Raw genomic sequence first — 15,490 nt, forward strand, 5'->3', positions numbered from 1 at the left:
ATTCACCTGTTTTGTAACTGCTGCCGATCAGGTAAGATGATTCTGAAGAATTAATGATTTGCAGACTCTGTTACAGAAAGCTGTACAAATGAACACAGAATTCCTTCTGTATGGCAATTAAACTCAACTATGGTGCAAGATTTTAACTTTAACTCTACAGGTATGGTACAGTTAAAATCTAGGGTACGTCTAGACTGCGGGGGGTTTTCGGGATACCTCCAGTACCCCGGAAAAACTCTTCCATGTCCAGGGAATGCATTTGCTTTTGTGCCTTTTTTTTTTTTTTTTTTTTTTGCGGAAGAGCAAACACGCTCTTTCTACGAGAAAGAAGGAATCTTCTGAAAGGGGGATTTTTCGAAATTTGGCCCAGTGTAGATGGGCCAAATTTCAGAAAAACCTCTTTCGAAAAAAAATCGGAAAAAGGTACACAAAATGCAGAGCGCAGGTTGCAAGACAGATATGAGTATTAGCCCTATTTTACAGGTGGGTAAACTTAGGTGTAGAAAGAGTAAGTTGCACAAGGCTGAACAATCAGTGGGAAAAAAAATCTCAGAGGAGCAGCCATATTAGTCTGTAACTCGAAAAACAACAAGTGGACCTGCGGGATGTTTGAGACTAACCAAAATACAGCCAAGTGAGTGGCAGAGCTGAAAGAAAAACCCAAGAGGCCAGATCTCTGGGCATATGATCTAGCCATTTTGTTCTGCTCCTCCTCATTAGAGCAAGTTGAAAAATTCCCATTAAAATATCTTTTTCTAGGGAAAATGGCTTGTCACAAGAGTAGATTTTGCCAAAAAAAAGTTATGTTTTGGAGGGGGAAAAATGGATTTTCACTGAAAAACCAAATATGGGAGTCTTTTTATGCCAAAGTCAGAAACCTTTCAAAGAGAATTGTTATGGGGGGGGGGGGGGAGGAATCATTTCAGGTATTTGTGTAACCACCACCAGGCAGATTTGAACCTAGGACCTTAGTATAGGAGCCTCTACAGCTAGAGCTATAAAGCCAGCTGGCACGCAGCCTGGGTTGTAGAGGTCTCTTGATCTTATCTGTGGCTGTGGTCTGGTGCCACTGCATGGAACAGTGAATCATATGAGGTACGTGGGTAACACTTGCGTATTCCAAGTGTCAGTCTGTAGACTATGAATATTCAAAGCATATGTATTAGTATGGCCATTGGGTGGGGCAAATCTTTCATTAGTTAACACCTCTTGAGGGTATTCATTTTTTCTACAGAATCACACAAAAGCCCTGGCGATATCCAAGCCTGGGGTGAATTACATGCAAAAAGACCCTGAGGCTATGAAACTTGGGTAATGACAGGCTGACAGCTGTGAACAGATGTGCACACAGCTAACAGCTCTTGCCAGAATACAAGAACACCAGTTAAGTCATCAGTGAGCCTCATTGTTAGTCAACACATCAGCCTGTGCACATTTTGCAATACCTGGCCACTGCCTCCCGTACATGGGAGAGCTGCCGTTCTCATGAAGGGTCAGATTGTACCTGGATAGGCACTTACCCAGGGGGCATTTCAGACTGCATCAGCTCAGTGGTAGCTCTAGGAGGGTTAGTTCTTTGGGGTAAGGGCATGGGGCTGTCAGAGGGGCGGGTGAGCAGGTATGGATGGGGACTGTATGAAGGAGGGTGCAGCAAGCTATCCTTCTCCTCTTGCCTTCCCCTGCAGAGCATCTGGCTATCCTCACTGGTTGAGGAGCGGATGAGAGAAGGACCATGGCTCTTTTTGGGTGGATTTCAGCAAAATGGGTGGTTTCAGCCATAGCTGAGGTGGGCCCAGGGGCAATATTCCCTCTAATTTTTCCATCTGCATGCGGAATTAATTTTCTCATGTGCACCAAGACACATGGGGTGCGTCTAGACTACATTCCTCTTTCGAAAGAGGAATGTAATTGAAGGAAATTGAAAATGCAAATGAGGCGCAGATTTACAAATCTCGCGCTTCATTTGCATAATTGCATCCAATTGCTTTTTTGGACAAAAACAGTCTAGACGAGGTTCTTTTGAAAAAAAACAAACCCTTTTTCGAAAGAACCCTGTAAACCTCATTATTTCAGGAATAAGGGTTCTTTCAAAAACGGGGTTTTGTTTCGAAAGAACTGCGTCTAGTCTGCTTTTTTTTAAAAAAAGAAACCTTTTTCGAAAAAGCAATCGGATGCGATTATGCAAATGAAGCGTGAGATTTGTAAATCTGCGCTTCATTTGCATTTTCGATTTTCTTCATTTGCATTCTGCTTTCGAAAGAGGAATGTAGTCTAGTTGCACCCATACAGATGTGCACCACCGATTGAAACACGTGCTGCCAGATGTGGGTGCTCTGCTAATCAGCTGGGAGGCATTGGAATCTCTCCTGGGTGGCAGCCCAAATGCTCATCGTACAGAGAACATTGCCCAAGGGCTGCAATTGTACCTTCCCTATGCAGAGCCCCTCCTCATTCCTTCTCATGCTCCTCTTGGGCTGTCTGGTCCTGGCCATGTTGTCAGTGCTTTTATCTCAGCGTGGGCCTTCTGTCCCCTCTCGGGGCTCCAATTGCCCCTGTTAGGTATGATGCTGAGCCCAGTGCAAGGGGAGCAGATTGCATTCCAGATGTGCGTTGTGGATTTGGCTGTGGGAACCCAGTCCAATTATTAGCTAAGCCTGTAGGTCTGGCTAGATGTGATCTTGCTTCTAGATCCCTCTGTTACCCTCCACAAACTCACACCTCGGAGCAGCGCACAGAAGAAAGAATGGGGCAGCACATCTGTCTCGAGGCACCCGAGTCTTTTTGAAAAATCTGATTGATTTCACGTTAACTGCAATGCTCCCTCTAATCTTTTCCATCCTATGCGGATTTTTTCTATCCATGTGCAGAATAAATTTTATATGCACTGAGGCCTGTGTGAATGTGCACCACCAGTAGAAACACAAACCTACCTATGGGTGGTCTGCTAATTAGCTGCGTTTCATTGGAATCTCTCCTAGATGGTCACACAGGCTTGGAGGGAATGCTGGTTGCCAGAGTAATTTGTGATTATTTCTGAGTGTGTGGGGGGGTGGGGTGGGGGAAGGAAAAAAATATAATTGCTGGTCAAGCTGCACAGGTATGTGGCATCCATGTGCCTTTTATATACCAGTGCCAGCTAATGTGTGTTCACTCTAAATATTTTTCCACCAGGCCTTTCCTGGGTAACCCCGTGATCTTTTAGTACATTACATGTATTACATGCAGGAAAAGGGCAGGGCCAATGTAGTGCCAAGCTACCAAAAAAAAAAGAGAAATAAGGACAAAGGGGTGAATTACACACCAGTCTACTTAACTTCTGTACCCGGAAAGATAACAGCAAATAATTAAGCAATAAATCAGCAAACATATAGAAGATAATAAGGCATAAAATAAAAGTCAGCATGGATTTGTCAAGAACAAATCATGTCAGACCAATCTGATAACTTTCTTTGGCAGGGTAACAAGCTTGAGGATGGAGGAAGCAGTAGATGTGGAATAGCTTTTGACTTTAGTGGCTTTTGATACCGTCTTGCATGACTGTCTCATATTTGCATAGCTGAAGTTGCATAGGGTAGATCAACCGAGGAAAGGATTAGTGTACGCAAGACTTAAGATGGCTCCTTTAGGAAGAATTTGATTGTTCTGGGACTGCTACTGATTCCTTTATGACCTTGGTCATTACTAGACACATATGTGGCAATATACATGAGTCTACTCCTATCCCAAGTGGCTGCTGTGAATCTGTTACGCCTATATTATGTCTACGTATCCTGATCTCCCTTTCAACAAGCTTTGAGGTAGCAGAGGTCATATAAGTGATGTACTGAACAACAGCCACTCTCTTGTTTTAGACAGATCACGACCAGTGATATGAGATGCAAGCTCTTGATATTCCTGTCTGGAGCATGGAAGCATCTTCATTTGGATCACTAGAGTGGGTAAGCATTAGAATATACGGGACTAAAATGCATGTCTGTAGCTTCTGGGTCCAAATTGAAATGAAAAACAACAAAAGTTCAAAATTTCCCACAAAGTGATTTGGGGGAGGGGTTGTTTTGGTTCAGTCACCACCTGCCATGTTGTTAAAGTTGAAATGTTTTGTTCTGATTTGATTTTTTAAAATAACAAAGAGGACTGTAGCACCTTAAAGACTAATCTGTTAGGGTATGTCTACACAACGAAGTTATTTCAAAATAACAGCCATTATTTCGAAATAACTTTACTCGCATCTACACAGCCAACCCGCTATTTTGAAATTAATTCGAAATAGCAGAGCACTTATTTCGAATTTGGTAAACCTCATTCCATGAGGAATAACGCCAAATTCAAAATAGTTATTTCAAAATAAGTGCTCTGTAGACACTTATATCAAAAGAGGGGGCCTCCAGCCTTCCCAGGGTGCCCTGGTGGCCACTCCAGCCTCAACCAAGAGCACTCCTCTCCCTCCCTCCTCCCCAAAGCCCTTAAAGGGATTGACTCTGACCACAGTGTCTGTGCCAGCTCCAAGCTTGCCAGCCCAGAGCCAGCAGTCACTGCCCCTGACCCATGAGCCAGCAAGCCACTGGCAGCCAGCCCTCCACTGCTCCCCAGGAGCAGTCTGCCAGCTCCCAGGAGCCTGCCAAGGCCCGGAGAAGGCAGGCGCCTTCCTGGTCCAGGTTGGAGATCATGGACTTCATTCAGGTTTGGGGGGGATGCCCCCAACGTCCATGATCTCCGCACTAGACAGAAGAACATAGCTGTCTATGGCAGGATAGTGCCAGCCTGGCCACCAAAGGCCACATGAGAACCCAGGAGCAGTTTTGCATGAAAATCAAGGTGATCCAGTGAGACCCCCCACCCCTGAGTCCTGAGCTTCCCCTCCCTGTTATTCCCCTTGCTTCGCCTTTCCAGCTCCCTCCTCCCAGGTTTCTCCCTCCCCTCCCACCCTCTCTTCTCCCTTCTCCCACTTCCTTTCCTCAGTCTCACCAGAGTTTCATTCCTCCCTCCCATCCCCCAGTTTTTGTTAAATAAAGAGCATTTGTGTTCATGAAAATACGGGTATTTTATTTGACATCAGGAAGGGGGGTTGGGGAGGGGTAAGTGGAAGGATGTGAGGGAGGAATGAGGCACGAGGCCCCAGTGGGGCAGACCAGGGAGGCTCTTAGTGCTCCTCAGGGTGGAAGCTCTCCCGCAGGGCCTCCTGGATATGGACAGCTCCCCGATGGATCTCCCAGAAGGCAGCCTGCAGAAAGTGTAGCCAGGCTTGCAGCAACGCATCCACGAGAAGCACCAGAGTGCCCAGGGGCAGGTGCCCATGTTGCATAGTGCTGTGGTGTCCCAAGTGAGGGCAACCAGAGCATGCAGAAACAAAATGCTTTACTGTCCCTCATCGAGGTAAGCAAGTAAGCAGGGAAACCTGAGAACCGGCTGTCCGGGGGGGGGGTCCATTCAAGCACAGGCCTCAGATAGCCTCAGGCAGCAGCCACACAAAGTAACCCCTGACCTGATGCCCTGCTGGACCTGGTCCTGGCCAGCCTTAAATGCGATTCCGAGTCTACTCAGTGTGGACGCACTATTTTGAAAGAGCAAAATGCTATTTTGAAATGCATTTTGTGTGTAGATGCATTATTTCAAAATAAGCTATTACGGGTATGTCTAAACTACATGACTCCATGAACGGAACCATGTAGATTTGTTTGTTTGGCAAAGGGAAATGAAGCTGCTATTTAAATAATCGCGGCTTCATTTAAATTTAAATGGCTGCTGCGCTGAGCCGACAAACAGCTGATCAGCTGTTTCTCGGCTCAGTGTGCTAGTCTGAACGCTCCCCTGCCAACATGAAAGCCCTTTATCGACCTCCCCGGTAAACCTCATCCTACGAGGCATAACAGGGAGGTCGATAAAGGGCTTTTAGGTTGGCGCGGGAGCATCCAGACTAGCGCGCTGAGCCGACAAACAGCTGATCAGCTTTTTAAATTTAAAATGAAGCCATGATTATTTAAATCATGGCTTCATTTCCCTTTGCCGATCAGCCTAATCTACATGGCTCCATCGATGGAGCCATGTAGTTTAGACACACCCTAAGATATATGATATTTCGAGATAACCCTGTAGTGTAGATATACCCTTAGTCTTTAAGGTGCCGCAGGACTCCTCGTTGTTTTTGCAGATACAGATGAAAACAGCGACTCCTCTGAGACTTTTAAAAATGTAATGCAATCTCTTAATTTAGACTATAAAATAAATTGTGTTTTGAAATGAAAGGGCATTCCAATGCATACATTCGAAATTGCTTTGTTCTGAAAAGGTCATCGTGCTTCATTTAAAAAAAAATGAAATTGAGTTGTGATTGTCATATTCTTGTGGAAAGTTTCTATTTCAGTGAAAGTTTTGATTAGCTGTAGCGGGCAGCATCTTGAATGGACTAGGCAAAGCACTGGAAAATACGCTGGAGACAGGGAACATACTTGTACATAAACGATGTGGCAGGGGAGACGTCTTAAATGACCCAAATGGCCTTTTTCCATCTCCCCTTATGTACACGAGTACATTGTCTGTCTGTCTGTGTACTAATGAATCATAGAATCATAGAATACTAGGACTGGAAGGGACCTCGAGAGGTCATCGAGTCCAGTCCCCTGCCCTCATGGCAGGACCAAATACTGTCTAGACCATCCCTGATAGACATTTATCTAACCTGCTCTTAAATATCTCCACAGATGGAGATTCCACAACCTCCCTGGGCAATTTATTCCAGTATTTAACCACCCTAACAGTGAGGAACTTTTTCCTAATGTCCAACCTAAACCTCCCTTGCTGCAGTTTAAGCCCATTGCTTCTTGTTCTATCCTCACAGGCCAAGATGAACAAGTTTTCTCCCTCCTCCTTATGACACCCTTTTAGATACCTGAAAACAGCTATCATGTCCCCCCTCAATTTTCTCTTTTCCAAACTAAACAAACCCAGTTCTTTCAGCCTTCCTTCATAGGACATGTTCTCTAGACCTTTAATCATTCTTGTTGCTCTTCTCTAGACCCTCTCCAATTTCTCCACATCTTTCTTGAAATGCGGTGTCCAGAACTGGACGCAATACTCCAACAGAGGCCTAATCAGTGCAGAGTAGAGCGGAAGAATGACTTCTCTTGTCTTGCTCACAACACACCTGTTAATGCATCCCAGAATCATGTTTGCTTTTTTTGCAACAGCATCACACTGTTGACTCATATTTAGCTTGTGGTCCACTATGATCCCTAGATCCCTTTCTGCCGTACTCCTTCCTAGACAGTCGCTTTCCATTCTGTATGCATGAAACTGATTGGTTCCTTCCTAAGTGGAGCACTTTGCATTTGTCCTTATTAAACTTCATCCTGTTTACCTCAGACCATTCCTCCAATTTGTCCAGATCATTTTGAATTATGACCCAGAGCAGTTGCAACCCCTCCCAGCATGGTATCATCTGCAAACTTAATAAGCGGACTTTCAATGCCAATACAGGCAGTCCCCGGGTTACGTACAAGAAAGGGACTGTAGGTTTGTTCTTAAGTTGAATTTGTATGTAAGTCGGAACTGGTACATATTGTAGGGGAAACTCTAGCCAAACATTTCTCCAGAGCTCAGTTTTTTTCTCCCACACCTCACTTCCCTCAGTCCTTTATTCTCAAGCTGAGGTGTCTGCTGAGAAAAGCCGCTCTGCGTCTCCCTGGTCTGCTGGGGGGAAGCAGCTAGTGCCGGGGTTGCCTCACCCCGTTTGTAAGTAGGGATCCAATGTAAGTCGGATCCATGTAACCCGGGGACTGCCTGTATCTAAATTCTTGATGAAGACATTGAAGAGAGCCGATCCCATGAAGTATATGGGAGTAGGTCTACACTGTATATGGGAGTATATAGGGGTATGTCTACACTGCCACCCTAGTTCAAACTAGGGTGGCTAATGTAGGCATTCAAACTTGCAAATGAAGTCCAGGATTTAAATATCCTGGGCTTCATTAGCATGTTCCTGGGCGTAGCCATTTTTAAATGCCCCATAGTTTGAACTACCTGCCCTTGGCTACACGCGGCATGAACTAGGTAGTTCGAATTAAAGCTCCTCATTAGAACTACCATTAAACCTCCTTGCAGGAGGAATAACGGTAGTTCGAATAAGGAGCTTTAATTCGAACTACCTAGTCCGTGCCGCGTGTAGCCGCGGATAGGTAGTTCAAACCATGGGGCATTTAAAAATGGCAGCGCCCAGGAACATGCAAATGAAGCCCAGGATATTTAAATCCCGGGCTTCATTGGCAAGTTTGAATGCCTACATTAGCCACCCTAGTTCAAACTAGGGTGGCAGTGTGGATATAACCTGGGAGAAGTACTGTGGGGAAGCAAGGAGCTTATTAAGGGGAATTAGAAGAGTTTTTCAATTTGTGCATGTGAAAAACATCAGTATATTGTGACCTGATTTTCAGAGATGCTCTGTACATGTGACTTGCATTGAAGGTGCTCAGAGTCCCTGAAAATCCCATGAGCTATCACAAGGTCTATGGACTGCATACGCCCCCTTTAATCTTGCTCCAGGGGGTGAATTTTATCCTAAGGCAATGCTCTCTCTAATGTTTCCATCAATGTGCAGAATAAATTGTATGTGTACTGAGGCAGGTGTGGATGCGCACCACTAGTAGAAACATATGTTGCCAGTTTTGGGTTCTGTGGGTGCTCTGCTAATCAGTTGGACAGCACCTAAATCTCTCCTGCATGGCTACCCAAACTCTCAGCTTACAGGAAACACTAAGGGACAAATTTTCAAGGGTTCAGCACCTACATTTGGGACCAGAATTTCAAAAATAGATCAGCTCCTCCTTTAATCACATAACTAAAGGCCAGGTTTTCCTAAGTGCTCAGGACACAGCATCTCCCATCATGACACTTACAGATCCATTTTCAAAAGAGCTGAGTTTGATTTTGCAGCTACCCTGTGTGAGAATACTCCCTTATGTAAATAGTTTCAGTGAAATCAATGGGTCCCTTTAGTCTATTTTTGGGAGTGAGCACTAATCAGTGAGAATGGGCTGGTTGTTGAACCAAACCTGCACTTCCTATTACAGATTCACGGTAACACCTTGAGCATGATTTTAGCAAGTAAAATTACGGCTTCATTTGCTCTATAATTAGGCTGGGTTTCACAAGATAGCCTGATCTAACTTTTGCTCTAATCAAGACAAGACTTATTGATAAACACATTTGTTTTTGTAAACATGGTGGCTACGTCTACACTGGCCCCTTTTCCGGAAGGGGCATGTTAATTTCAGAAGCCGTAATAGGGAAATCTGCGGGGGATTTAAATATCCCCCACGGCATTTAAATAAAAATATCCGCCGCTTTTTTTCCGGCTTTTAAAAAAGCCAGAAAAGAGCGTCTACACTGGCCCCGATCCTCCGGAAAAAGTGCCCTTTTCCGGAGGATCTTATTTGAAGTGCGCTTTTTCCGGAGGATCGGGGCCAGTGTAGACGCTCTTTTCCAGCTTTTTTAAAAGCCGGAAAAAAGCGGCGGACATTTTTATTTAAATGCCGCGGGGGATATTTAAATCCCCCGCGGATTTCCCTATTACGGCTTCTGAAATTAACATGCCCCTTCCAGAAAAGGGGCCAGTGTAGACGTAGCCGGTATGTATCCCATATGAGAATTCTCAACTACAAGATTCTGGCTGTGTTAAGTAAGCAGTTATATTTTGCACTGTGTCTTACAGTGTTCCTAGTGCAGTTTTTCAGAGTGCATATACGGAGCCATCATGTTTTGCTTGAGGCATTATTGTAACTCAGTAGGGTTTGGTTTGTTTTTTTCTGAGCAAAAAGGTGTGTTCTGGATCTGTTACAACAGGTACAAAATTAGCAATAGGTATAAATAAATACTGCAATTTCTGAACCGTCTTAAATCAGGAACTAATACTACCAGTTTTACATATGAAAAGATACATAAAATCTCAAAAGGAAGGTTTTCAGAACTCTTCACACACAAATACTTATAATTCCATACACAAATCCATTTAATTCTGAACCCAATATATAAGTGCATTGAAGACGTCCAGAGGACTGTCACGTGAATGTGCAAATCTATGTATGTTTGTGCCTGCTATGTTCCGAAAATCAGCTCCTGGGTGATTCAAAGAGCAAGCAAGCAAGAATACCCATAAAAAACTAATGTATGGCATATCATGTAGAATATGCTGAAATAAATAGACTTTAATATTGAAGGGATTTAATATTAAGGGATAATTACTTGATCATATTGTAGACGATCTTAAAGTATTATTATTCTGATGCCGCATAAATGTTATGGGTGTATCATTCTATTTCAGTTGCAAGGTAGAAAACACCTGTTCATTTATTGCCAATAAAATTAGTTCTTTTGCTATCACTATGTTGTAAATGCTACCAAGTATACAAGTTGGATAAATCTTGCACAAGTTGTTGAAAAACTGCTTCTTCACTTTCTTGGAACAAGGTTTGAGCCAGTCTGAGTTGAGTTTATTCAATCAGTTACATATTTTCTTTGCTAATCTCTCCTTCTCAAGAATCACATTGATTAATTTTTAACTTTAGTAAAACAAAACCCAAATTCCCTATATTCAGCAACCGGCTTGTCAGCACTGACTTAATTTCACATGAATACAACAAATACAGTCATGGGTATTCCCTATCAGCCCTACCTGTTAATAATTACAAGCTCACAAAAGCTATAGAAATGTATCTGCCACTGTACTTGGCATTGACTTGATAAAAGGGGCAAAAAACTTACCTTGGTGCCGAGAAAGGAGCAAAAATGTAGAAATAAGAAGTACTTTAATCATTTCAGATGAGACTGGAAATCTATCTCCTTGCTTTCTGAAACACTGGCCTCTAATTTCCCCCCACTATGTCTTACCCTGCCTTCTTCAGTGAAAGAGAGCAAATGAGTCCTTCTGCTTTATTCTTGTTCTTACATGAGGAAGTGTTTGCCGAAGGTGTTGCACAATTTTCAAGTTACAACAATACCACTGCATGCGGAAGTCGCTGCCAGTTCACGGGTGTTGAATTGTGATATGTAGGGACTGCTTTTTTTCAAATGATTTCGCAGAACGGATTGCCCATCACCAAAAGGATTGGAGTTTTCTAAAACTGTTTTTGTTTGATTTCATGGAAAATAGACAGGGCTGCTTGTAAGGCAGGGGACTTTCCTTTTGTCATGCCTGCATGTGTAAATACAGGGAGAAGTAAGAGGCTGTGAAATGTTGACCACCTTGTACTTCCATGGAGAGTTAAAGATACACCACCGATTTCTGGAGGATTTCAGCACCACCATGATTTCAGGTCCTGACTGAATCACCTTTTCATCTATGTCGGTTTCAGTCTGTGCGGATTAACATTTCACTTGTGAGGAAGGGGAGGGTGCTGAGCAATAAATAAGGGTGTGTCTAGACTACAGGGTTTTGTCGACAAAAGGCCACTTTTGTCGACAAAACTATATCTGCATCTACCCTACTGCCGAGTTCTGTCAACAGCACTTGGCAGTTTTGTCAACGGGAGTAAACTCATTCTGCGAGGAATAACTCCTTTTTTTATTGCATCTACACTGTCCTTTGCGTCTATGCTCTCATATCGACAAAGCGGATTGCTTTGTCGACAGAACTGGATGTAGTCTAGACGCTCTTTGTCGACAGAAGCTTTGTCAACAGTATCAGTCAACAAAGCCTCTGTCGACAAAAGCCTGTAGTCTAGATGTCCCCTAAAGGGGAAAGCAATGCCCCCATCTGTGAACCATTTCCATTTTATAAACCCATGTCCCTTCCCCTGCATGAGTGCTGTTCGGTTTGGGCTGATGAGGTAGATTCATAACTACAGAGGGTTTGGAATATTGGGAAGTGAAGATGGAATTCAGGAAAGAGACAATGAGCCCCAAAGTCAAACTTCTACAAGGGAAAAACCAAAGTTAAGTCCCTGCCACTGAGAATGTGTCTACACTAGAAAGTTGTACTGCTTTAACTATACCAGTGCAGCTACAGCAGTGCAAACTCCCCAGGTTAGCTTCAAGACATGTCCATTTCCTACAAGTCATCTCCACACAGCACTAGAAGACTCACTCCGCATTGCTCGAGTCCTTCACTCATATCATTTTTTTCTTCATGTCAATCATTGCTCTGGGGTGGGGCTGAGGATGAGGGGCTCAGTATGCAGGCTGCCCTAGGGAGAGGGGACTACCCCAGCCCTCTCTCACTGCTGCAGCAGGCACAGCTGGGGGAAGGGTGCATGTCCCCCGGTTGGGCAGGTCTATATTTGTTTGCCCCCTGCTTTGGGATTAAGGGATGGAGCAAACTGGGCACTTTCCCCTCACTCCCTGACAAAGGGGAACAGCCAGCAATGTTCCCATACAAATGTGGCAGCGGGGGAGTTGCAGCTCCTCCCATCCTCCCTATATGGTGCCTGGGGGGTGGAAGGATCAGGGCTGGGGCAGTCCCGGATGGGGTTATGCCCCCAGCCAGCCTTTTTCACCTGCCTGATGGTTGTCTCTTTTCTATATGGTTTTATGCATCCCCATATGCATTGGGGAGCTTCAGCTCTCCCTCCCTGTCCTCCCCCCCTCCCCACAAGCAAACACTTGCCTTGCTTTAGGTTATGGTAAGAGGAAGTGGCATACCAAATCTGGTGGGTCTACCTCTTGCCATTTAGGAGAAGTTTGTGAACAAACAGATGGATGAACAGACAGACTCGCTTGCTCGCTCACAGACAGACAAACTCTCTCATATATATGTAGTCGATAACTGTATCCACACTTGCTATTTTCCCTGCTATAACTATATTGGTAAAAATTTAATCTCCTAACCAAAGTAGTTACACCAGTAAACCTTTCGCGTGAAGAACAAGCCTAATTAGGTATTTAAATATATATGTAAGTGTCTGTCTTAAAGCATCTTAGATATTAATCTTTGTGTTTTTTCAGTTTGGTAACATTTATTTAATCTACAGACGCAGTGAGAGTTAGTGGTTTGTCTGTCTGTCTGTCAATCAAGACTGTGAGTCTCAATGTGCTAAGCTTTCATTAACAGAGTCTAGATTCACAAAGATTAGGAAGACCCGGCCAAAGCTGATTGCAAGATGTAAGGGCTTGTCTTCGCTGCTGCGGAGATGTATGCTGCAGAGGTCGATTGTCTGGTGCTCAGTTTAGCAGGTCTAGTAAAGACCCACTTAATCGAATGCTAATGGTGTTCCCGTCGACCATGGTACTCCTTGCAGTCGCAAGAAATAAGGAAAGTTGATGGGAGCATTTCTCCCGTCGGCCTCCCACTGTGGGGCTATCTCAGAAGGTATGTCGACTCCAGCTACACAACCATTGAAGTTGGAATTGCGTATCTTACATCAATTTTCTCCTCCAGTGTCGACCTGGCCTGAGTCTGTCAATGGAGGATAGTAATTTAACAAAAACTGATTCCAAGACTAAGACCTGATTCTCTGTTGCCTGGCACCTTACAGTGTCATTTCACTAAGTTAATACTTTTTCATGGTGGGTGTAAAATTCTCCCACCTTGAAATGGTACCATTTTGCAATCGCCTTGAACATAAGAACATGACATAAGAACATAAGAACGGCCATACTGTGTCAGACCAAAGGTCCATTCAGCCCAGTATCCCGTCTGCTGACAGTGGCCAATGCCAGATGCCCCAGAGGGAGTGAATCGAACAGGTAATGATCAAGCGATCTCTCTCCTGCCATCCATCTCCACCCTCTGACAAACAGAGGCTGGGGACACCATTACTTACCCATACTTGCGTTCACTTTGCGCTGGGTGTAAGTGACAACATAATTTGCAGGCTGTAGAGAATCTAGCCCAAGCTTTGGCACAGTGACAGCATTGTTGTACAAAGTGTCACAAATGTAAAATGCTTCCTCCCAGGAGATCATACGGGTCAGATGTCCCTTCTGGGCCCCGATCCTGCTTTGGGATCTGTTAGTGCAGGGTTTCCCAAGTGTGCTCTATGGCGCCCTGGGCTCAACCGGATGGATCCAGGGAGAAAATATGAATGACAAGTACATGACCCGATTATTTTGTTACAAATTTTCTGTTAGTTTTCTTAGGGAAACAAATATATAAGAAATAGACAAGAAACAAAATGGAATTCCAAACCTTTGTCTATTTATTTGGATTCCTGTAGAATTAAAAATTATTATATTTGAAGGGTGTGCCACATTTCCAGGGCCCTGTAGCAGCTCTGCAGCTGAAAAAGTTTGGGAAACCCTGTGGTACTGCAAACACTGTGGCTTACAAAGAAATCCACTGGCTTCAAGTGAGTGCTGCATGAACCCAAAACTTTGGCCCAGAATTGAGGCCTCGCAGAGTTGAAGTGTAATATTTTTACACCATATCTTTGTTCCTCTTTCATAGAGGTTAAAAAACCATTAATTAAGCCTCCCCTCAGCCCTGGGAAGTGTGTCCATTTCCTAGTGGCCAATACTGAGGTATTTCATTGAGGGAAGGGCCTCACAGCAGCAGAACATGAAACAGATCCTAGGAATCCTGATTTCTAGTCCCCAGCACTGGTGACTAGGTCTATGCCCCTCCTATATTCAAAGAATAGAACCCAGGCATTCGGGCAAGTTGCAATTGTATTCTTATGCTATTGTTGATGCCAACGATAACCTCCAATTCAATGTGTGTCTGCTGATGTGACCTGTCTAATTTCAGACGGTATTTTGCTCGTGCAGTGGTTTTCAAACGTTTTGGCCCGTGGCCCACCCTGCTCAATGCAGACCTTTCCGTGGACCACCAGCCAACCACCCTGATGACAATACGGGTGCAGAGCCTTGCTGGGAGGAAGGGTGCAGGAGCAAGCTAGGGTGAGGGGTCTGACTGGGAAGTTGGGTGCAGGAGTGGGCTGAGAGGGAGAGGGGTGTAGAGAGGGAGGAGGCGGGGGGGCAGTTGCCTCCAAGTGCCATGCTAGGGTGAGCACAGGAAGAACTGTGTGGGCGGGTCTGACGTGGCCGCAGCTGCTGCAGTGGGGCCAGGTGGTCCCAGACCTCGTGCCTTTCTCCCTGCATTTGCCCTAGCATTGCACCCAGGGGGCAGCTGCCCCTCCCCCTTGTGCTCCCCTCGCTATGCCCCTGGAGAGGGAGGGTCTGACCGTGAGCAGGCTGGGGGGTGCGTCTGGCTGGGAGGTTGGGAGCGGGAGCAGGAGCAGGCAGGGGATGGGGGATCTGACTGGGAGTTTGGGTGCATGAGCGGGGTGGGTGGATCTAGGTGGGTGCAGGAGCATGAGTGGTCTCAGTGGGAGGCAGTGTGTAAAGGGGATGGGGGATGCAGGGTCTGGGCATGTAAGGGGAAGGGGGAGCACTTCTCTGGCTCTGTGCCTCCTGCCACTCTCAGGCACCATCTTCTGCTGCTCCCATTGGCTGTGATTCCAGCCAATGGGAGCAGCAGAGAAAGCCTCCAGGTGAGTGGTTTCCTGCACTGCCATTCCCCCAGCTGGGGGGGAGGAGAGCAGTAGCACACAGAGATGCCTCCTTC

General features: G+C 45.1%; 1 protein-coding gene across 1 annotated transcript in view; it reads right to left on the reverse strand.

Annotated features, from left to right (window-relative positions):
* Window positions 1-10,934, reverse strand: part of LOC102456835 (zinc metalloproteinase-disintegrin-like NaMP) — a 68,497-nt gene extending 57,563 nt beyond the window's left edge. The window contains exon 1 of the mRNA XM_075911070.1: window positions 10,753-10,934. Within this exon, the coding sequence (XP_075767185.1) occupies window positions 10,753-10,804 (52 nt within the window). The 5' untranslated portion in view covers window positions 10,805-10,934. The remainder of the gene's footprint in view (window positions 1-10,752) is intronic.
* Window positions 10,935-15,490: the final 4,556 nt, after the last annotated feature.

This window comes from Pelodiscus sinensis, chromosome 28 (assembly GCF_049634645.1).
Source record: "Pelodiscus sinensis isolate JC-2024 chromosome 28, ASM4963464v1, whole genome shotgun sequence".
NCBI classification, from domain to species: Eukaryota; Metazoa; Chordata; order Testudines; family Trionychidae; genus Pelodiscus; species Pelodiscus sinensis.